The 24,000-nt window shown below is 47.4% G+C and overlaps 2 protein-coding genes across 6 annotated transcripts in view; both read left to right on the top strand.

Moving 5' to 3' along the window:
• Positions 1-5,690: 5,690 nt before the first annotated feature.
• LOC125950674 (protein unc-13 homolog 4B-like) overlaps positions 5,691-24,000 on the top strand; it is a 19,893-nt gene continuing 1,583 nt past the window's right edge. Inside the window, exons 1-8 of one of the 4 annotated variants that reach the window (XM_049678877.1) lie at positions 5,691-6,445; positions 18,048-18,312; positions 20,425-20,805; positions 20,927-21,267; positions 22,227-22,434; positions 22,515-23,338; positions 23,396-23,912; positions 23,976-24,000. The exon at positions 23,976-24,000 is cut by the window's right edge and continues 509 nt beyond it. In XM_049678877.1, coding sequence (XP_049534834.1) covers positions 5,772-6,445; positions 18,048-18,312; positions 20,425-20,805; positions 20,927-21,267; positions 22,227-22,434; positions 22,515-23,338; positions 23,396-23,912; positions 23,976-24,000 — 3,235 coding nt within the window. In that variant the 5' untranslated portion in view covers positions 5,691-5,771. Of the gene's footprint in view, positions 6,446-9,547; positions 10,060-12,141; positions 12,353-18,047; positions 18,313-20,424; positions 20,806-20,926; positions 21,268-22,226; positions 22,435-22,514; positions 23,339-23,395; positions 23,913-23,975 lie in introns of those variants that run through there. The other 3 variants (XM_049678876.1, XM_049678875.1, XM_049678874.1) reach the window with 3 other exon arrangements.
• LOC125950700 (3-sulfolactaldehyde dehydrogenase) lies at positions 14,690-17,853 on the top strand. Of its 2 annotated transcripts, XM_049678930.1 has the most exons (3): positions 14,690-15,736; positions 15,897-16,288; positions 16,384-17,853. In XM_049678930.1, the coding sequence occupies exons 2-3, from the start codon at positions 15,947-15,949 to the stop codon at positions 17,617-17,619; spliced, it is 1,578 nt and encodes a 525-aa protein (XP_049534887.1). In that variant the 5' UTR covers positions 14,690-15,736; positions 15,897-15,946; the 3' UTR covers positions 17,620-17,853. The 2 variants fall into 2 exon arrangements, with proteins under 2 accessions (XP_049534887.1, XP_049534886.1); XM_049678929.1 differs by having other exon boundaries at positions 14,690-16,288.

Here is a 24,000-nt window from a genome sequence, read left to right as displayed (position 1 = left end):
TCTACGCACACATATGTAAATGGCGCAATCGTGCATAGGTCTATTGTTTTGTTACCATAGCAACCATAGAACCGTGACTTGGCGTGTACTCTAGCGCGTAACGCTTCGCTGGTTACGATGTTGGCGGGCTGCCCGGTGAAGGGGTTTACAATGTGGAGCTCTCCGGTCCGCCGTCACGTTTCGGCCGACGATATATCGCACATATATGTTGGGAAGGGTGGGAGTGTGTCCAACCCAAGCATCAAACAGCAGGTTCACGCCGGACGACAGTCTCGTGGCCGCGGACCATGCGCGTACGAAAGACCGACCCGAATGGCCGTACCATCAGACGATTCCGAACCACGCCAGACAGCGGACCATCGATCGCCGTGTGCCCGGTGGTGACCGCGTCACGCAGTGCTCGCAGAATACCATGGCGTTATGGTGCGCCGTTCGCCGGTACAGTGACTTGTGGTTAATTGGTTAAGATGCATTGGCACGGCGCCTAATTGAACCAATGTGCTGTTGATGCCATCATCGTAGGTCGGGACTCGCAGAATCCGAGCGACAGATTCTACGAACTTCGACCGCATCGTGTGAGTGTTTAGGGTGTTGACTAACGCTAGACCGAACCGCCGAGTGACCACGAGGTGGAACGACTCAGTAGAGCATCCTTCGCAAAATGTTGTGTCATCCCGTGGTGTATCTCGTGTATCGGATCGATTCTCGAAAGGGAATATTCCTGTACTGTACTAGCACGAGAAATCATTCGAAACGGTAGATGACAAAGCGTCCCCCCTGCACACCCTCTCGTTAGCAATTCGGTGCTCTAGATCAGCGTGGTCGACGGCGACGTCTGATTAGTGGCGTCCGGTGTGTGTATCTTCTGCCGGCTCGGGTTCTTTCCAGATAACACTTGGCGAATGAAACGCCTTGACACTGGGTGTATCGTGCGGTTGTAAAGTAGAATGGAGCGCGTACTGGCATGCTACATCTGGTACAAGTGATATCACAGAGAGTTATAAAACATCTTGGTGTACGTGCTATTCCTTCTGTGGGGTGTATTTTGCACTAAAAAATAGCGGTAAATGCTCAAGCTACTTCGAGTCGCTGAAGTTACCAACCATCAACAAGTGTAGTCTCTCAGTCAATTAGAAGAGGGTTTTGGAAACTTCTTCCGAACGAAATTATATACATAATTACCCAGCATCGGTGAATGGGTTGGTAGAAGCGCGTTGCCTCGACACCCATCCAGTGATCTATCCATTCGGTGGTAGAGCATTGTGCTGTGATCGTCGACGTTCATCGTGTCTCGCGTTGAATGCGCGGTCGGGGTGATCCTATTTGTGCTTTATTCGCACAATTCCACCATCATTCGGATACCCAAGTGGGCGAAGCGTTCTCCGGTAGGCCATAAGCGCGCATGATGTGTCACATGTGGTGTGGTGTGTTTCGGTGCCTAGTGTTTGTTATTAAATTGTTAAACCCGGTAGATAGCTCAATGGTGACTAGAAGGGATGGAAGGTGGCAAGTGATCTAAATAGTTATGATAAGCTGGATTTCGGTGATATAATTTAAATCTGAACTCAGCAGCGCGTTCCAGTGCTTATCATGAGTTATTTACTTTGTTCATATTCTACGTGGGTGAAAAGCGTGTGACCAGTTTGCGGATGGTTTACTTGTGGATTAAGTATATTCTGATTCATGTAATCACTGCAATGCTTTATGAATACGTGTTTACCGCCAGTGTTTTAACAGTTGTACGCGTACTGGATCATCTACGACGTTTTATGCCATCTGTTTACTATAAATTTAACTGTTAAATAGAGAAATTACGCGAATAACACCGATTTTTGCAATTGTTCTGTAGACGAGAAACCTTAGACCGATCCTTGAAAAGAGTTATCGTCACGTTTGGTGATTCCAGTAGAAGAATTGATGAGGCTTCAACAAAATAACTGAGAGTGATAAAGCTTCGTTGCTGGCATGATAAAACCCTCTCTTTCGATTGCAAAACCAAACGTGGTCAAACGTGTTGCCCAGAAGTAGTATATAGTGATCATTCTGTTACGTGTTCTTGTAAGATTCTAACAAAGCATAAAGTGTGATCGGTACCAACTGTGCGTTGGTATTTGTGAATCAGTGATACTGGAACAGTGATAAATGATATTATGCGTGCCGTCCGAGTTGCTTGGATATTGTACTCGATCATCAGCGTCAAAATTATCAGCAAGTAGCAACGGATGCAATGTAGAACGAGCAAGTGCTCTTATGGGCGAATGCAACACATAATTGCTCTACATCAAGAATGGGGTTTTCCAGGCGCGTCACCCTTCGTAAAGTTGTTTCCTTTTCATTCGCATCCTGTTGTGTGATGAGGAGAAATGTGCTCCAACAAAGTCCCACAATGCTAGTGGCTCATGTGCTATACTATATCGTGTCAGTAAATATGTTCATAAATGGGTGAAAAATAGTAGTGCTAGTGGATGGAATAGCAATATCTACACTACATTGTTTCTTGTGTAATACCCACAACGCTGAATTCAATATTAATATCCGATCGAAGAGCGATACTCCAGGAATCCCTTGCGTGTGCGTTTAGGCGAACCTTCGTCCTCGAAACTGACACAGCAGCAAAATCTAGAGTGATTAGCGGCTGGGAAAATGATGGAAAGTGGGAAAATAAAAATCGATTCAACAGGGTCACTGCCTGGTACGGGGGATGCCAAATTACTTTCTTCATGCTCAATATCCTTAGCATTGGCATTTCGCTCGTAACATGTTTACCAAATGACGCAATGCAAGGAACAAGAGAAGCTTCCAAGTTGTTGACTCATACTCATGGTTTAATGGTCGACCCAATCAACAACATAGCAGGTACCGTCATGGTTGTTCTAGTTATGGAACGAACAGCAAGGAGTGTCTAGGAGAAAGTGTGAAAAATTGATTGCCAAAAGCGTCGGATATGCCTTTATCGACCAAAGGGTGCGCCACCGTGATCATAATTTTGATTAGCTTCCGCCTAGAATGCCCATAAATAGCACGTCGTAGATCGTAGTACACACTGGATAGCAATGTTTTGCGGTGATGCTAATGATGCACCATTTTCATTTGATTTTTATTTGGAATATGCTTCTAGTGTAACGTAAGCAGCATGCTTCCGATGATCTCCACACGGACTAGTACAAATCTTCGAAGGTAATTACCGCATTTAGCACCAGTGTACCATGGCGGCCCTGGAAGATTCCGAGAGGAAGGTGAATACAAAGTGTACCGCACACGAGATGGAAATGGATAAGAAAAAGAAAAAGCATCGTTGGTTCCGCAAGGAAAAAGTGGGTAAGAAATCAGTGAAAGCAGCCAGCAATGGACCATGCTGTGATGTGAACGTTGCAGATGAAGAGGCAGATGCATTGGTCGAGGTAACGGAGTTGTCGGAACGCCAGTTCCAGGACAAATCAGTGCAGTGCGATGATTTGCTGCCGTTTCTAACCGACCGACAACACGGTTATTATGGGCATCCTTTCGGACTGACTGGCAACAGGTGAGAACATTTACAAATAAATAGTTAACAAAAGCTTTGAAATAATAATAATATATTGCATCCCAGATCTTGATGTTTTTTTGAATAATAATTGAAGATTTTCTAGTTTTATTCAACCTACTCCTCGTTCTTTTTCCGCATTCGGATTGACATTTTTATTTTTCCGATGTGTTCATGCTATATTTTATTCATTCGATTCAGTCACATTGTTAAGTTTATTTGGTTAGAATCATACTTATTGTGCTTCCATTTTTTACGATGTTAAATTTATTAAACACTTTTTTTTGACTAAAAACATGTTAGTCATACATTCCATTGGCACACGTTGGCGTAAAAGAACCCTTCTCTACTGGCTTAACATACGCTGCCGGTACCTTGGCCCTGGTGTGCCATTGAACTTGTACCACGCTAGTCAACCAAGGGGTTTATCAGTTACTGTGGCCGGTTTGTAACTTCGGTGGAAAATGCTGCTGGTACTCGGGGCGTGCTACCCTAACCAGGAGACCTTCGCCTTTGTTTAATGGTGTTTTGGGTGTGCCTTGTCGTTAGGGTTGCTAAAGACTATGCCTTTAGTTCTGCAGTGCCATCGAACGGGGTGACAGGTCCGGAAACCAACGATCCGTGAATTCGTTTTGTAAAATGCGTTTAAAAAATGCAATCTTTTTGCTAGCGGATGTGCAAGCATCCAGTGAATGGAGCCTCCCAGTATTTTTCTAGTGCAGTGGCTTCGCTCCTTAATTGCTAACTTAAATTGACGAGTAATTAGAGTGTGTTGTGATGTTTTCAATCGATATTGAAAAAGATCGTTTGAATGGAATGCGAAAGCAAAAGTGTAGCGAGTGATTGAAAGTGATTGTTTTTTTTTGCTGCACTGCTAAAAAACGTGAAATACTATCTCAACAGTGCTTTTAGAATCACGAGTGAAAATAGAATAACCTTGGCTGAAATATCTTCAGTACAAATGATTCATCGTTCTTTTGGGCATTAAATTCGTTTGAACTAGAGTGGTCGTGTAAATTGAAACAGTGAGTCAGTCTCCCAAATTATGACCACCTACAACACGTCAATTAAAGGTGTGTAGTTCGTTTGCTCCGTCATGGTCGCTACTGATAAGAACTACTATTGTTCTACCCCCATATAATACTTGGTCTCGGTATCATGTGAGGGAATTGCTAGTAGCCTAAAGGCTATATTCAATTGTTCAGTATTATGTTTGGCATCATCATTTATGATTATTTGAAGTAGAATTTAATGCAACATCGCTCGAAAACTTTCGCATTAGAATATTCTTTCAAATGTCGTCTCTTTTCCTTCTACGATACAGCCATAGCGGATATTATGGCTATCCATTGAATGCCATCCTCGAAACTCGACTAATCGTTAGCCAAATACCATACATGGATGAGGAGCTGGATCAAGAGCGACAGCCGGTCGCCTTTAGTCGTAACTACAATCCCATTCGCCATCGACGCCAGGCACGGATCGAGGATGTTCCCATTGGTCCACCGGAGGCGAGGGATCCCTTGTTCAGGAAGAATAATGTCTTCGCCAATGGGGCTTCGGAGCGACAAGACTTGGAACGAGTACAGAGACTGCACACCCTAGGCCATATTAGCGATCAACGAGCACTACAAGACTGCCGGCTCCGATTGGGCCAATCCGTTACGTTAGCCAATACGATCGAGTACGATCGAACTACGCCGGCGAACTCACGGGCATCACCGACTAGGCCGAGGGCTGACACCGTTTCGGAAGATGTCTTTCAGCACCACGAAGATGCACCACATAGGAGACGACACGGCGTTGCATCCCGTTATCCTCGAGCTACCCAAAGTTTGCTGTTAGATGACCGGGAGCAAACGGAGTCGGCGTGCCTGGTACTAGGCATGAACGGTGAGGCTCGCAATCCGCTCAACTACAAAATGTACACTCCGTTCTACAACAAACGTCAGGTGTTACCCCCGGAACACTTCAAGGTAAATACAGTGGTGGAACGAAAACCACGAATTTCCACGACTGCGATGTTTGGTGGTGTTTGATCGTTCGTTCGTTTCGTTCTTTCGTGCAGAACTGGCCATCGGAATCGTCAGGGTCATCGAGGAGGCACTGTGAGGACGATAATGACCGTAACAGTCGTACACTGAGCCTGTATGGCGCAGTGGCCAATCAGCTCGAGTGGTACGAGCGGCGTAGTAGTTTCGATGTCCGCAGTTCGCAGGCACTGAGCGCATTCGATGAACAATCCATCATGCGCCGAGACAGTAGCGATAATCTGCACGAGCAGGATACATCGATGTTCGAAGGGAAAGGCGATCGCTCGCACCATGGCAGGGATCGTCTGGCCGGTCAGCCGGAAGAGGAGAGCGGCAACGTGCACAGAGCCCGCTGGAGTACTCCAAATGAACTCCACTCGAACCGTCGATCCGGACTGATCGCGCTTAAAAATAGACCAACCGATCCGATTCCGGGAACATCGGCGCAGACGCATCTGCAGACAGTCTCGGAATCATCGCCACCCTCGCGTGGTGGTACCTTTGGTCGATGGAGCGGTAGCATTCAGAATCTGTTCAGCATCGGTCAGCATCGGCGAGTGCCAACGATCGCGAACTCTGCCGGTGGTGAGCACGGTTGGAGTAAAAGTGAAAACTGTCTGACCGAGGTTGGCCAACAACGGCGTTCGGGTGGAAACGGTCGCGAACGCTCGTCACGGCCGTGGTTTGGTCGGGCTGGACGGGACCCCAACAGTAGGCACGGTCGAGCGCGAAGGTCAAACAATTTCCTCACCAGTGGCGGTGGCAGCTTCTTCACGTATCGGTACGACGACGAGGAGGAAAGCGCCTGGCAGAAGTACTTTAGCTTCGGAATGCTGCGCAAGATACGGCCGCAGAAGGCGGCCCAAACCGCCCCACCCAAGGATCGCCGGTGAGTACCACATTCGGTGTGATTTGATGTTATGCATTGTTTGCCGTTAAATACTTTATGTTTCGCGTCATTGTTTTCGATCGATATGAATGCGCTGCATACAATCTCAATCGAAAAGTATATAAAAGTGATTATCCTGATTATGATGGTGTGATAGTGATTATCCTGTGTTCTGTGGACAGCACGCAGATGTTTAGTAGTTTTAGCGGGATATACGTTGCAACGAATCCATGTATTATGGATTCAAAGATGTTTAATCGTTCCATTTCCTTCGCAATCGGTGTGTTTATCTTAAAGGTTAAATTGTGTTCGGTTTGGTATGTTTGGACTGCGTCTGACTGGTGTTTATTGTAGAAATCATGTGTTGTCTGCGCTCCATTAGGAAGCGTTAAATTCTTTGTGCGAAACGCTGGGCAGAAAATGGGTCCCACATGATCATCAGTCTTCAGCAATCAAAACCAGTCTAGACATTGGATGCATGCAGCCGATATCGCTGTTCTTCGTGGAATTATGGTTTTGAAGATACCACCATTTCAAAGCTAGTGTGCGATGAACAATGACCATAAATAGATCTCTGGGAAGGAAGCTTCTATATGCTCCACTCGCTGTGCCTTACTTGCTCTTAATGAAGTGGTGTGAGTGGAGTAGTAGATTTAGTATTCTAAAAAAACATTTTTTCCTTCCAAACTTCTTGATGGGATAGCTTCATGAATTTATATCCTGAGATAGCGTGATCAGCCTTTATTTTTTGCAAGCTGTTTTGCTCAGCTTGAGTGGTATCCATTACGCTATCACAAAATTTGAAATTGAAGTTTTATCAATATTTATAACCTCATCAATTATACGTTCACTTAACATTCGCAGTATACTGTACGAGGGTGCTTGCTTGAAACGCAACCCCTTCTACACACGATCGCATGCAAGCCGGCACGAGCAGCGCGATCACTAGTTTGTTTCCGCGTGGTTTTTCTTTTGAAACAACGCAACAGCCGCAAGGTCGACGATGACGATTGGCTAGGGGTTGGCAATTATTGATCACAGTATGATTTTTTGTTCGGGGTTTTCCAAAAAACTGTAGTTATTAAAACGTGATTCAACATTCAATGCACACAATTGTTTTGACCTGCCGAAATTTGAAAGATTTTCGCAATCTACCTACATGATAATTAGTCACCACATGTTTTAAAACCATATTACCAGGTATTCGAAATTTAGCAAATGCATAATAATTGATTTGCAATATAGATTCATTTGAAATGTTTTGTCGCTTTTTATCACTGCACATTTGTCATTAGAGCTTGCTCCTGGAGGGTATCTTCTTTTTTTACTTATTTTTGCTCTCATGGAGCGTCCTACTATGGTAGACGGTTCCGATCTATAAAACAGTTAAAAGATGCGGCATAAAATATTAGATGTAAATTTGCATGAAAGCGTGCATGTGAAAATGTTGGAAGAAAAAAATGTTAAGAGATGCCACACTAGCTTACCAAAACTATTTGGCAATCATTTCGTTCAGTATGTTCCGTATAGTTGCTAGCTAAACCAGCTATCATTAGAAAACTGCATAAATTTGATTAATTTTCGCAGTTCCTCATATGTGTTACCACACGGAAATGGATAAGTATATGAAATTAGCCACATCCATCTCCTCTTCTAACTAACAATAGACAATACACTGCTCCAGGTAACAATTGATGAATGGAGTAGTCGCCTATTTAAAGATATTCCTGCCGCACTTAATGCTATACTTGAAACCTCTGCTCAGCTTGTACCTAAATTAAAATAATCCCCAAGGAATTTGAACATCAATAAATAGGGATTCTTTTTCCATATTATTATGCTAAATTTTATCACTGAAACATGTTCATGTGCCCGTATTTTTTCTGTCGAATGTTATCACTGGTTGGGCGTCTATGTGTCTATCGCTCTTTTGTTAATTAATCTGCGACAATAGTAATGTATGTAATTAGGCAAATGAAACCAATGAAATCTTCGTTCTAATTGAACGATATCATCTAGATTTGGTATTACGGAACCGGAACCACTCGCATCGTACCATATTAGTAGATTGAGTTTTTTGCTCTGGGCCTCGATGACAAGCGTGGCGATCTTGTCACAATGAGTGTAGCGTACAGACACGACTACGGTTCAGTCTGTGTGCCGTATAAAGCAAGTTGGAACCGGCCATCCTAGGTTGTTTCAAACGGTAGTTCACGATTTACCTTTTGGTCAGTGGTAACTGTTCCGATCGCGGTTCATCGCATTGAAACCGTGGGAAGCCCTTTACAGGCAATAGTGCACCGGCATAGAAATGACGCCCTTAAAATCCGTAAACCTTTAAGCGGATTCCTGCCTAAGCCGCCAAGGTTCGTGCTCACTGTGCGTGATCGTTACCACCCTTGCATTTAAAATCTTCACTTGCCTTCGAGCAATGTTTAATTTTATTTAAACTTTGTTCTTACCGATCATCGGTGGATATTTGTATGCAGGAATTAGCTGTTAGTGAAAGAGGTTTTTCTAAAAAAGGGCCATCTCAAGGCGGTTTTCGGGTTTAAACTGTCTAATGAGTTTAAACTCATTACCGACTCTCAGCGAAACCTGCAGCTAAATGCTTCATTATCAGACCGATTAGCTCTGGCCGTGGTTGAGTTTCCACTGCCCTACGAGTGACATCGAAGTAATTATGATCGTTCGTGATCACCGACGTCCGATCATCGGAACGATCCCAAATCACGTACTAGCACCTGATCCTCTCCGTTCACATTGTTTGTAAACACAATTCCACCCAAAGGGAAGAAGCCGTTTGGAGCTCAATGTGCGTTTATCGACGTACTCTTTAGGTTGTGAGGTAATTGCATCTCACTTACCCACACGATGATCGTACACACCAGGCACACCCCGTTCGCGATCGTATGCGTGCAAAAGGGACCGCGCGGCGTCACATGCTGCCGCCTCCACCGTGAGCAATCCGTGGCAACGCTCGGGTCGGGTCGGCTCAGCGGTGTAGTGGTGTCGTCAACCCACAGGCCAGACAAATCACCTTCCGGGTGCTAGCGGCCGCCAACTACGGGACGCTGCGCACAGTTCGCGATCTTCAGTCGATTCAGCTGCACCCGACCGAGCACAGCGCTAGAGCGTGTCTATAGGCGAGATCTGAGCCAGCAGACAGATCTCTCGAGTGCGTCTGTAGAGTAGATCTTGGCGTTGATCGCATCAGCAGTTCGCGTATAGGTGTAAACCGTGGCCAAGCAAAACCGTCGGAACCCGACCACAAGAGGAAGTGGCAGTGCTATAACAGGTTTTTTCCGCTCAGGTTGTTGATGATAAAGAAGTGTTAATAACGCCAAAGTGTAGCAGAGTGTCTCAGTGTATCTTATCGACGGCTGATAGATCGCGGACAGTTGCTATCATAAATTCACAGAGAAAGTTTGTCAAGAAATTCGGCAGCGAAAGAGGTCATCCAACAACATCGCTGCTTGCCGGTTCAAACAAACTCCCGCTTACGTCAACCGTGCTGACGACGACGAGCAAGGGTTTTTTTTTCTTAGTTGGTTGATCGTTGAACCGCACGACGAAGAAACCCAAAAACGCAGCGCCAACGCAAAGAGCGCGAGGTACCCGAACGGATTCAGTGAAGGGCACGAGCCGGTTCGGTTCCGACACATTTTTGGGCAAACAGCAAAAAAACCCACATCCAATAGAAACGGGGGTTTTTGGGGGGACTGAGAGTCATTGTCTCAAACTCCGTCCAGACGAGCAACAAAGTTATCGCGATAACTTTTGCTCAATTTGAGCAAAAGTTATCGCGATAACTTTCTCGCCCTACTGTTTACATACGATTTGACAGCTCCTAAGGGGGTTTTCACTCGTTCTCGCTTGCTCGCTGTCTACACGTGCATTCCAGTTATCGCGATAACTTCTCGACGGATTTGTATGGGATGACGTTTGTTTGCGAAGTTCTCGTCGAGAAATTCTCCAACATTCGTCATCGTTTGGACACGGTTTCAGACAACAATTAACAGATTCGTGACGATCGCAGGAACAGTGCACTTCCGTTCGGCGTGACTCACTGAATCGGAAGTTTAGAATATTTTGAATGAAGCTAAAATTTTACACTGTTGTCTCTGCAGGTGATCTTCTGGTAGTTTCTGTCCAGCAAATGATTCTCTAGTATTTGATCTTTGTTAAAGATACTTTAAAGCGCTCGTCAAATAGTGGATTGATCGTGCACCCGCGTTAAGTGGTTTTTAAAGAAGGGAACATGTCCGGAAGGTCGTGTTCTCATTCGTCGCGTCTCAGATGACAAACGATGGATGTATGATGCCAGTGCGGATTTGAATCATCGGCACCGAGCCGCGAATGGAAGCTGTTGTTCACCGCGTAGCAGCAGCATTCCGGACATGCTCCAGCCGAGTGGGAGGGAGGGCATGAGTCAGTGTGAGCCAAAAGCACCGGTCCGAGACCAAGGTTGATGGCTCACGTCGCTCGGACGACGCCATTCGGGCGATTGCCGGTATGGAAGGACCTATCGTGCGTTTGCACTATCAAACGCATTATCGAACGCGGTTGTTTGTTCCTTTTTGTAAATCATTTTTCTCCGTTGTGCCAGTGAGCCTATCGTCGAAAACCGAAATCATAGCAAACATATAAACTTTCCAATGGTCGAAGGTCCCCACAGTGCTGCAATCGCATCGCACATGTGCTAATGGAAATGGTTACATTCGAAATCACTCACCCGCACCCACGATTATCGCCTGAGGTACAGAATCTCGAACAGTAAATACATGGACCACCTCCCTCCCTCCATCCGGCCAAATAAGGAAGATTGTGGTCCGTTCTTGTGCCGCTTGCTGTTGGTAACAACGAAATAGAACAATGATTGTGGGATTGTTCGTTGCCCACAACACCCCACAATGACATCACTGGGTGTTGGGTGTACGCGTACTGAACTATCCCGACAGCAACACTGTTTAGCAAACTGTTTGAGGATGAGTAAATAGCTTTCCGGGAGATGATACTACACACGATACCTCCTGCAACAGCTTACAGGAGCTTAGTACACCGGCCTAGTGTCTAAGGTAGTGCCATTCGGGTACACTATTTTTTCGTAGTATTAGAGTAAAAGGCAATCACATGATTCACTTTCATTATTTTTATAAAATCCTCGGTAGTACTCGTGCAGCGTGCTGCCATGTTGGAAAGTAAACTATCGTGCACGTCTCGTAGTGCGCCATCTCATCGATAGAATGAAAATCTTGCTGCATGATTCATGCAGCGGTATCGACGACGAATCAACAACGCATGAAGGCAATTCCATACCGCGCCATCGCGAATTCCATCAGCGATGCTTACCGCAGCTCCGTAGATCACCAACGCATTGGAATTGCATCAAGGCATTTGCCGTGGGTATATTTGAAATTGTAATTCGCTTGCAGTCCCCACTTCCAGTCATTTCTAATACAGCTTCCAATATGATGATCTGAATCTGGTATTGTTTGCTGATTATCGTTTACAAAGTAGAGCGGCTCTTCGAATTGTGATAAAATGGTATCGCATACGATTCCATCTTTAGTATGGGGTTAAATGTTTGCAAAATGTGTCGGAACCGTGGCCAGCCAACGTAGCACCGTTATAGACGGACGAACGATTCGCTAACGTATCATATCGTGCTCTTTTGGCAACAACAATTCAACTAGTAGCGGCAACGGCGACTGAAAGGCGCTAAAGGCGGTCGTTCCATACAAGGAGTGCCGGACCGGGCAGGGCAGTATTCCAGTGTTCGTTCTAGCTTGCAGTACCAATCGATTCTCGGCTGCCAGTCAAGATGGACGAGGAAGCGATGTGGAAAGGTTTCTACGATAAAATACAGGAGCAAAAGCAAAAACCTCCGACCGAGCACCAGTCCATGTACGTATACGTGCTTAGTTGATGTTATCACTCTAATGTGCTGTGTAAATGATGTGCCTATCTGTCCTGTCCTGTCTCTCTGTCTGTCTGTCTGACCATACCTTTGGTTCGTGCTATTTATCTTTGTGCAAAATTCACCCAAAAGTTTGTCTTGATGATTCGTGTGATTCGTTGAGTGATTCGTGTGCCGAAGTATTTCGAATCATGTACGGGACTTTACGGCGGGTGCAGTTTGAGGTCAAACCGTGTGATGATGATGCATCAGCCGTGGGAATCGGCTTTTGCTTTCACCACAAAACATACTCGCAGATGTGCTGGTCATCGTTCGTTCGGGCCGACATGCGCAGTGCAACGTGTTTTCCGCTTTTTCCCGACCGACTAGCATTCGCATTCAAGAACGTATCCGATGAAAAACAGAACACACATGTATTGCTGGCGGTTGCGTTTGGCACAACTCAAACTCACACTGTTGCTGTGGCTCTAGGCGAGGAGAGCAATCTTTAGTAATTCGCAATTTCCGTTGCCACTACCTCCAACGAACCATTCTAACCGCCGATCTTCACCGTTCACCGTCACTTGGTAGAGTGATGATCTCAAGTTCAATGGCGAATGATTAGTTGGTGGGTGGAAGCGAGATCCAGCTGGTGAAGGTGTGTTGAGCGAGTACCACAGCATGAGACATACGCTGGTGATTACGAAACAAAATAAAACGGAAGGAGAGCACCACGCCACAGGAATGCGCCAGGTTCCGTGTGATCCCAGTGTCTCAGTATTGCTCTGAGATAAGAATCATGAACGGCGATTAAAGCAACATTACGTTGAAGCAACATTTTATTGGTGTTGCCGTTATCAATTCCAGAATGGAAATGAGATGCTGCGATAAAGGGGTGATGAAAAAGACGGATTACTAATCCACTTTTAAACGGTAGATGACTACATACGATTTACTGGGTTTCCCCGACATGTTTTTAGTAATCTTCGCTGTAATCGCTGAAATCTTCGCCAAACGGAATAAAATCAGGCCATTTCTGAACCTTTTCCCAGGACCTTTTCCCAGTAATTCAACCGAAAACGAGGTGGAGCGGGTGATATCGAAAATGATGCCAGAATAGCTACACTAGTGGTGGAAGAAGGTTTTACAACTGTATGTAATTATTCATCAAAAATCATAAGAATGTGCTTACAAATTGATCATCGTTTTGATCAGTTCGCTGATTTCGAAGCTATTTCCGGCAGAACGCATGTCTACATTATTTCAATTCAATTTACGCGACTCTCCGTGCCATTGTGCTTTCCTCGTCCGTCGGCTTCGCTATCATCAGAGGGAGCTACATCGTCATTAGTTGCGATCCTCCTACAGGAAAAGGAAAACGAATTATTAACCTTTTATCAATGATGCAATTTGTGAGAGGAAGTTGTTACGTACCGTGTTAGCAGAGTTGCTGAAATTCACTTCCGTCCTCGAACAACTACTTCTTGCAGACGCTTTCTGCGCTGAGAGTGTCCGAATTTTCGCTCACTACCTCTGTATCGACGAATTTGTTTTCATTGTTTGAATCATCGATGACGACCCAATCATCATCGATGACGACCCAATCATCATCGATGACGACCCAATCATCATCGATGAGTTGCAGGCTGGACGCGCCGCCGCCGATTTGTGAAACCATCTGGGACTGACCAGGATACAGGGTAGTGGTGGTACCTCCCGCCACAGCAGTTCCACTAGCCGTGCCACCAGTTTTCTGTTGCTGGTCGCCGCTGCGTATAGAAGCCGTAGTTTTCCGTACGAGTACCGAGAAGTGCCGCTTCAATGGTGCTGGGGTGCGAATCTCTAATTTACTGCTTCCCGCTTGTACTCCACCGGCGGCTTGGCTAGATCCAGATGGCTTCTTTCGCATTATTTTCAGTTTAATGTTTTTGTTCTGGTTCACCAAGTGGGGATACTTTTTCAGTACCTCCGATATGATCTTTGCATGATCCAAATTTCCCGAATCATTTTTCCCGGTGATTTGCCTCATCGTGTACATTTGCATCGTGCGAATGTCTAATTTACTGCTTCCCGCTTGTACTCCACCGGCGGCTTGGCTAGATCCGGATGGCTTCTTTCGAATTATTTTCAGTTTAATGTTTTTGTTCTGGTTCACCAAGTGGGGATACTTTTTCAGTACCTCCGATATGATCTTTGCATGATCCACATTTCCCGATTCATCTTTCCCGGTAATTTGCTTAATCGTACTACTTCCCAGCGGGTTGGAAGATTTCGATTCCTGTTTCACGACAATCTGCTTGTCCGTCTGTGCTTTAGCTATGGCCGAGTTATCCGAGACCGGGGTCTGATGGTCTTCATAATCGTAATCGATAAAATCAACGACATAGTCAGTTGTGTCGTCGGTGACGTCGTACTTAGACTCCTCAGTGAACTCAGAGCTATTCGATCCAGCGATGAGCCGCACTTCCACTTCCGGCTTGGGATTATTCTTGCCAAGCACCTCTTGGAGCGATGAGTCTCCCTGCGGTTCAACAACAACCGGCATCAGCGGCGTGGGATCCATCTTATAAACGTTATCGTTGAAATGCGTAGCCAGATTGGGGGAGTCCTTAGCGGGAGGTAATCCGTCGGATCCAGCGGAGGCTTCCGTGATTTGCTGGCAGTAGAATTGTCCGCTCGGAGCTAACGGATTTTGCATCATCTGCAGACGCATTACGAGTAAATCCATCATCATGAGCTTGGCCGTTTTCAAGATCCGCTCGTACATTTGCACCCCGTACTGCAGCCGGCCGGTATACATAAATTCTATTATTGGGATGACATCGTCCGGTTGCAGGTCCTGGGGCATGATTAGAGTATTCTCATGGACGATTTGAAGGCCATTGAAGAAATCTGTGCTTGCGTAAAGCACCAAGCTGTGGACCGGCAACCGAGTGTGGTCACTAAACTCCAGTACCAGATCGCAGCGACTTCTTTTCCTGAAGAGCCCTTCCTGATACAGGAGTACTATTGTTGCCCACTCCTTCACGTGCATCGCCGTCTCGGGTTCTTGCTGCATTTTTTCACTGCAAAATCTTAAAATCCCCGATACGAGAATTCCTAACCAAACCGCACCTTACCGAATTTCCGCAAAAAGAGCGCCAAAGAACCGCCGTTAAAACGTTCGAGCAAACCACCCGAAAACACTTATTTCGAGCTCAACAACCTAAAATTCGAGCAAAAACCCGGGCCAAGTCGGCTTGAACCGATTCGATCCTGCTTGAACCAGCCCTCGATTCGAGCATTCGGAGATTGTTATGCTGTCAGTCCGCCCCAGATGCTGTGAGTTTTTCCGGCGGAAATCCGAGGAAAATTCTTAGAATTTTCTTTTAATTTAAACCAATTCGAACGTGGTAAGAGCAAACTCCACTCCCGTCGGGATTCTTGTTGACAAGGGAATGAATTCCCACTGAAAAAGGCCCACCCCTACAAAACCCTCGTCGCCCAGGCCAATCACGTTTCGGTGCGGTCGCGAAGCTCGCGCTAATCAATTCGGCAATTCGTCCTGTTTAGATAACGGTTCTAATCGCTATTGCAAACCCGAACTGTGAAAAGATTGCGGGATGCTTCGAGGCTCGCGGTTGTTGCTTCGTAGTTTAAAGTGGAATGTTCCCGTGACCGGAACCAGAAACACCAGTTTCCAATTCGATCAGTGCGCGTTTGGGAGAAGAATGTTGCACGGAAATCCGCTAACCCAGAGCCAGGCGTTCGTGAATGGACGCTGGGTTGGGGCCAATTCGGGGGCTACCTTCGAGGTACAGAACCCCGCCAACGGACAGGTACTGGGAGTGGTTCCGGATATGAACCGGGAAGATGTACAGCTCGCCATCGATTCCGCTTATAACGCGTTCTACGAGAAGGGCTGGCATAACAGTACGGCCAAGGACCGGGCAGCGCTGCTAAAGGTTTGTTTGACTCAATTGATGCCGCATCAATTGAGCGTCAATTAAGGTCCCCGGGCCTCTGATATTAACTCCCTCTTCTCTGTCCCCGCTCGTAGAAATGGTTTGCTTTGATGGAGAAGAACCGCCAGGAGATTGCGAGCATCATGACGGCGGAATCGGGCAAACCGTTGGTGGAATCACTGGGAGAGCTCACGTACGGGAACTCGTTCGTCGAGTGGTTTGCCGAGGAGGCACGTCGCATCTACGGTGAAATCGTACCATCACCCGTGGCCGGCCGACAGATTATGCTGACACGCAATCCGGTCGGTGTGGCCGGACTCATAACGCCCTGGAACTTTCCGCATGCGATGATCACGCGAAAGGCAGCCGCTGCTCTGGCGGCCGGCTGTACGGTCGTAATCAAACCGGCCGAAGATACGCCACTGACGGCACTCGCACTAGCTCGGCTCGCGGAGGAGGCTGGCTTCCCGAAGGGTGTTATCAACGTGATAACGAGTAGCCGAACTCATGCAGCCGAAATTGGTCAGCTGCTTTGTGGCAGCGATAAGGTTGCGGCCATCTCGTTTACCGGCTCGACCGAGGTTGGCAAGCTGCTCTATCGCCAGTGTGCGGATGGCGTTAAACGCATTGGCCTAGAGCTGGGCGGAAACGCGCCGTTCATTGTCTTCAAATCGGCCGACATGGAGAAAGCGGTGACCGGTGCGATGAACTCAAAGTTCCGCAACTGTGGCCAAACGTGCATCTCCGCCAATCGGTTCCTCATTCAGGACGAGATACACGATGAGTTCGTCGAGAAGCTGATCGAACGGATCGGCAAGCTGGCGATCGGTGATGGTAGCCGCGAGGGCATTCAGATCGGTCCACTGATCAACCGAGCCCAACTAACCAAAGTCGATCGTTTCGTAACGGATGCGAAGGAAAAGGGAGCAACGGTGCGGCACGGAGGACGAACGCTACCCCAGCACGGTGAGCTGTACTATGAACCGACGGTCGTGACGAACCTTCGGGACGACATGCTGCTGTACAATGAGGAAGTCTTCGGACCGGTCGTCTCAGTGGTACGTTTCAAGACGGAGGAGGAAGCACTGGCCATCGCGAATGGTACGCGTCGCGGTCTGGCCGGTTACTTCTTCTCGAACGATCTGAACCAAGTGTTCCGGGTGGCACGTGAATTGGAAACCGGCATGATCGGTATCAACGAGGGACTCATCTCGGCTACCGAGGCCGCCTTCGGTGGCATCAAGGAGTCGGGCGTTGGACGTGAAGGCTCACGCCATGGCATTGATGAATATGTTTACATCAAGTATCTCTGTTACGGCAATTTGCAGTAGAACGATCGGATCCAGTGATCCGATCCCTATTAGCTACTAGTCACTAGAACCGCAAGAGCTGTGCTCACTGCTGGGGCTCGCATTGCGCAAACGCAAAACTCCATCGTACGTCTTCCACGGGCGCCATAATGTCGCTGTTTGGTAATATCAAACCAAGATATAGCTTTAAGTGGTAAATGTTCATATTAGTCCGTGTCCGTGTTAATTCATCATTCAATAAAGCTTGTGAAGCACAAAAAAGCGGTCGCTCATGTGTTACTTATTTGCCAGGGATGTACCTGGTCATTCCACTAGCCGTTTCTGTGTGTCTGAGTGACGAATGGGCAGAGTGAAAGATCACTTCATTAGGACAGTGTTACCGAAAACCATCATTAACCAAGTGCTGAAACATAATATCCCCTACTTTTCCTTCGCTCTCGCACCCGCAGTATTCAAGATCTAGATGGGAGCTTCTTCGAGAAATTCGGCTCGATCCTACGCCAGAAGTCCATCCAGAACGATGAGCACATAAGGAGTCAGCTGGCACCGTTACCGGATGAGGAGGAAACATCGGAAAAGGGTGACGATGAGGCCTCGAGATTGCCGCCAGTCGCCGAAGCGGACGACAGTGGCAATGAAACGCTCGCCGACAGTGATCCCGAGGACCAGCAGGACAAGCAGGTCGGATTCATCGGGGATGCCTTCGGTTGGAATGTAAGTATATGCCTCATTCATTGCGACCGAGTCCGAGGTGTCGGTCCGGTACCGACGCCGCTTGGCGAACATTAATTAACGAGCTTACGTAGTGTGGCAACCATGGTCGGCAACGGCATCGCAGCATCTATGTTTTTGGTGCGAAAAGATCAAGCGTAAGTGCGTCGTATGGTCGAGGGCATTTTTAAAAATAGTAAAAACACGTGCGGCAGTGTCGGTTCGCCAGGTTCGAAGCGCCCATCAGTAGCGCAACATTAACCTTGATCATTCAAACGGCTGTTTTGGGGTGTTACTGCTTTTGGGGCCAGTCACTTGTATTAAGCCGTTGGTGTCCTGGTAATTAGTCACCAAGGAGGCCCAAGGTTTTGGCTATATGTTGGCCTCACCGCAATTAATGCTCAAATATATATTTGTTGCGCATTGTTTATACAAAATGCGCCTGCATCTTAGGATTGCAGCGATCATATTGCTTGCTTTCTAAATAAATCGTAAATCAAACGATGCGATCGTTAACCGCTTAAAGCAAGCGCACTCGTCATCGTCTTGTCCGTGGTCTATTTATTTTCTGCTCGGAACCGATCCGGCCGATCCGGCCGATCCGTCCAATCCGGAGATAAATAAACTGGCAAGTAGCGCACTCTTCCAATGGAGCACTAATTGGGACAACAAATAGATCGATCAGTATCCATGTTCCTTGGGGCATTTTTGGTTTCGTCTGTTCCGCGCATTCCATGCATTCCACTAGCGGGTCAGCGTGTAATGTGGTGGGCCAACTAATTCCACTTCTAAACGGGGCCTATACCACAGCCATTGTCATGTGCCTAACCTACTCCAACATAAGACCTACTACCAATGATTTGTTCCCAAGCTTCGTTTGGGACCGGGTTAAGGATTCGGTTCCAAAACCGATCAGCGTCGCCGCCACCGAAATAGACCGACAGACCGTGGGGGTTGGGGGCAACGCACCGCGTGGTCCCCGCGTGGAGTCCGCGCCCGAGATTTTTCCGCGCAGGTCCGGCCCAAGCTTATTTATATCTTCGTCAATGGTGGTGAATCGAATCGCATCCGTTCGGAAATGATCGTTGCGTGATGAGAGCTTCAGAGGGCAGGGAAAGGACGGTACAGTGGGCGGTTTTGCGGCTTGGTTGGACCGCCGTTGGCCGATCGGATACGGTACGTTCGTTTTGTTCCGCGTGCGACGACGATTCGGATTCGCGGATGGCTACCGAGGATCCTGTTGTCTGTACGGAGCGCAGTGTGCAGCATCTCATCCCGTGCCGTGGTTGCGGACCACGGATGGTAGACACAGGACATCTATCCGCTGTGGTTTGACTTTGCACGCGCCGGATTCGAATTGGTCGGAAGTACTAGTAGTAGTGCTAGTCCGCGTCGTCCGTCCGGATAGTTTGCTAATCGGGATCGGTAACGCCACATCGACGTGATAAGGCGAAGAGTTCAAACGGCGGTCGAGTATCGGTGTTGTGTTCTGGTTGGGTGCCGCGAATAAATAGAACGGACCGATCATCAGCATATATTCCTTGACCGGTCCGCAAAGTACAAGCAGGAGCAGCAGCAGCGAGAACGAGAAGAAATGTGTTGCTAAAGTAAAAATAAAATACTCGAATTTCGCCAGTTAGTCCCCGTCCCCGTCCTAAACCTGTGCGCTGGTTCGCTGGTTGGTTTCTAGTTTGGCGAGATGTACCGTAAGGTGCGAATCTCGGAAGGAAGTGTGTGACCCTTTAAATCTCATCCAACGCCACGCGTGCGGCCGCTCGTGCGAAAGGAAGAAGCACATCGTTACCGGGGATTCCAATGCGTCACGTTGCGCGTAGTGTACTAGCATGATCTTGTGCGAGTAATTCGTGTATGGCATCAGGTCCACAGTCCTGATTTTGTTAAAATTGTGTCCATTCGATTTCGCAGTGACGAACGACGAAGATCATTTGCACGATCGATCTTTCTCTTCTCCTGAGAGCATTAGTACGCCTACGGGTTACGGGTTTGGACTGCGTTTATGTAATCGCGCACACGGCGCGATCTATTGGCAAGTGCGTTCGCTTAGCACCGACGGTCCGAAAAATATTGGCCAGGTGTTGCCTGTTCCACACATAGGAGCACCACCACAACACGATCACGATGAGCACATACTCGTTACCGCGGCTTATCGGTGGCGGTGGATTGAGTGGGAACAAAAAGTTCAACCTCAAGTTCGGTGGTCTGCGGTTATCGAAATCGTTCCGTAGTCTCGATCGACGGGAGAAGGTGGTACCGTCTAGGTCCGCATCTGTGGTGCACCGTGATTCAACCTCGTTGGCACCGGGTACCAGGCGTCCATCGGAGTCGCGGGAACTTCCCAACGGTACGGTACAGGCCGGTCCATCGGGAAATGTCCATCGTTTAGGCCGGATACCGTACCATCCGTACCATCCGTTCCGGGGAGTGCGCAAGGAGGAGCTAGAACATCAAGCCAGCCAGATCGTCCACTCGATGACCGTAATGCCACCAAATGGGTTTTAGTTTTGTTTTACGATCGCGATCAGCTAGGTGTGAGAATGTTCTGACGCTTTTCTCCCCTCATCTTTCGATCTCACCATCACGATCGCGGAACCGATAGATTGAGGAACTGTACGAGGAGGTCCTGTTCGAGACGATACACAACATTGGCTGCGAGGATGAGGAGGTAAGCGCGGACGTACTGTTCCCGTACATTCAGGAGGCGTTCAAGATGACGGACGAGAAGCACCAGGAAATTATGGAGGTGGCCCGCAACAAGGAAGCACCCGAGATACGGCTGAACGTGGAGATCATCGAGGCGAAGGATCTGGAGCCAAAGGATTCGAACGGGCTGTCCGATCCGTTCGTGACGATGTACATTGCCTCCAATCCGAACCATCGTTACAACACCTCGGTAAAATCGGCCACCCTTGATCCCGTCTGGGAAGAGCATTTCTCGCTGTAAGTCCTAGCTCTTAAGTGTGATCTGGCGCGTCTGGTCTGCGCCAAGTGGTAATTTAATATTCTAACAAACCCTCGGTAGAGCATTAACGTAAGCATTAGCTTTTGGCACGATAGATTAGCGGCCACTGAAGCGCAGGCGATTCGAATTCTCTTATTTATAATCGCCAAACATAAAGCGATCAAGTGTTTCGCGATTTTTTAAATATTTTTTTTTGTCCCTATGTGCCCTCAATTGGTTAGTCCATGGACTAGAGTAGAGAATTGTTTGCGAGCGCGTCCAAATACGAGAAGGTTGGCTATATGTCTTTTTACGAGGTCACACCGGTACGCGGGGTGATGAAATATAACGTTAATTTTGCTGTTCGGTCAACGGGTGCAGCGAAATCTCAGTAAAACGCGCTCGCACCGTTATTGCACCACAACCGCGCGGTGCATCGTAATTTTTGTCTGTTTTTTTGTTGGAAATACGCTCAGTCGAGGCGGCTTCTTGGAGTATTTGAAACGGTTTCAATTTTCGAACGTTTGTCATGGGAAAGGGAAAACATTTTTCCAGTAGAAGTATGCGGAATAGGGTGTAGGGCACACATATTTCATAAATTGTTTTAAAATCATTTGAACTGTAAAGTTCTGGAACACTAAGGAATGTCGAATGATCCAACGATAGTTGACTTTATGAAAGTAACTAGTACTTCATAAAGACTAAATGAATTTAGATTAAAACTATCTCGTTTAGAGAGAGTCATGTACGAGCAGAAACGTTTGAGTTCAGCCCAGCCCAGTAAAAATGGCAAGGTAAAGATCATTATAGGTATTCAAAGATCACGTGCGAAGAAGCGTGAGCACTGATAGAAGGAGGCGAAACCTTGCATTATACTTTAAAAAAGAATACAATATTTCTAAACGAGTTCGAACTAGCTAGTCTTCAAACAATGCTCACCCATTGCCCTCTTCCGCAGACCAATCACCGAAGATGCTAACGAGGCGAACCTAATCGTGGAAGTGTGGGACTTTGATCCGGCCGAAACGGTGAGGGAAAAGATGAACAAACTGTTTGAGGTGAAGGGAGTGCGTGGCCTTCGGAAGCTCATGAAAGAGATTGCACAAACGGCCTCATCGGGAAAGCATGACAACGAACTGATCGGTCGTACTAGCATACCATTGAAGGTACGGATTGACCGGATGGTCTAGGGTGATCCCGGGAGCCTCTTTACTGCAGACTAATCTGATTGCACTTTGCTTTACAGTCCATTCCGGCATCGGGCATGCTGATGTGGTACAACTTGGATAAGAAGAACAAGCTGCGCCGCCAAGGTACGCTGAGGGTAAGGCTGAACTTCAGCTCGGAGAAGAACAGTCATGTGGCGGCCCAGGAGCATCGGCATCTGTTGCGTGTGCTGCTGCTGCACGAACTGGAATCCTCGAAAGTCGCTCCGTACTGGTGGTCGGGCAAGTTTACGATTCAAGGTGAAGCGATCCTCACCCAACACTCGGCCCAAAGTGGGCTCTCGTCGACGACGGAAACCTTTATCCAATGGTCCGTGTTCACGGCCATCCATCAGGATCATCCGTTGTCGTTCGTGCTGTTCGACGGACTGCTAGAGAAGCTGGTCCGGCCTATTCAGACGCATTCGGTTTCGGCCGAGGAACTTAAGAGCTTCTGGGAGGCTACGAAGAAGTTGCTTCCATCCTGCTTCTCGGTTATTCGGAAGCTTCGCAAACGAAACACTGGCGATAAGCTCACGCTCAAAACGTTGACCGATGTACTGAACATTATCGCCAAAGTGGCCTTGCTTGAGCCGCCCGAAGGGACGGATCTGTTTCCGGTGCATCAGTACGGTTGGATTCGTCGTTCGGCGGGCGAGAACGACGAACCGAACTGGGACATCCGGGAAGCATTGGCCAGTGCGGTGGTGTCGGGTGCGGAAGACTTTTTCGGTGGCATTAAGGAGGGTCACTTCCTGCAAACGGGAACGGATGAAGATCGGTTGCAGAATATGATCAAAATCATTCAGCTGGTTCGATCGGATGTTCAGAAGGGAAAGGAATACTATGACAAAACATTTAAAGAGTAAGTTTCGAGCAAAAGCGCTACCGGTCGTCTTCTAACGCTTTATTTTCTTTTCAGTATTATGCATTTCCCGTACGCAAAGGAGCTGTACATTACGTACGAATTGAAGCTGGCGGAACTGATTAAACCGACGGTAGAAGATATCTGTCGTAAGGTGAAGCGCATTCAACTACCCGAAGGTGGACCATATCAGCGTGGTTCAGATGGTGGGGCCATCGAATTCGAGGACATCAACATGGGTACTACACTGTTTGAATTGTACATTGTGCTGAAGCGATTCTGCGCTATGGGAACTGAACTGAGTCCGAATGAGAATAACTTTGCGATCGATGAGTATCATCGTTGGTTTATGGCCGGTGTGACGCACTGGTTGGATATTGCCGTTTACAAGGCACTGACACGCATCCACAAGGCGATCGAGCTCGATAAGCTACAGCCGGAGGATGCGACGGTGAAGTACTCCTCATCGGCCGTCGATACGTTGGCCATTTTCTATCAGATCAAAATCTTCTGGCAGCAGCTTGCCTGGCCGGATGTCGAGGGTGCCTACATATTCGTTGCAAAAATTGTAGACGTAAGTTCTACCGACGACGATCGAAACACTGTGAGATCTTTTAATCGTTTCTTTGCTTTACAGGATATTTGTCGTTGCTGTGTCTTCT

Source organism: Anopheles darlingi, chromosome 2 (assembly GCF_943734745.1).
Source record: "Anopheles darlingi chromosome 2, idAnoDarlMG_H_01, whole genome shotgun sequence".
Taxonomy (NCBI): domain Eukaryota; kingdom Metazoa; phylum Arthropoda; class Insecta; order Diptera; family Culicidae; genus Anopheles; species Anopheles darlingi.
This window is presented reverse-complemented; position numbering and strand designations above follow the sequence as displayed.

What these genes read in the sequence shown, in the direction of transcription:
- LOC125950700 (XM_049678930.1), top strand. Translation starts at nt 15,947, where the DNA reads ATGCTTCGAGGCTCGCGGTTGTTGCTTCGTAGTTTAAAGTGGAATGTT. An exon ending in ACCGGGCAGCGCTGCTAAAG is followed by an intron (nt 16,289 to 16,383) that starts GTTTGTTTGACT and finishes CCCCGCTCGTAG; the next exon opens with AAATGGTTTGCTTTGATGGA.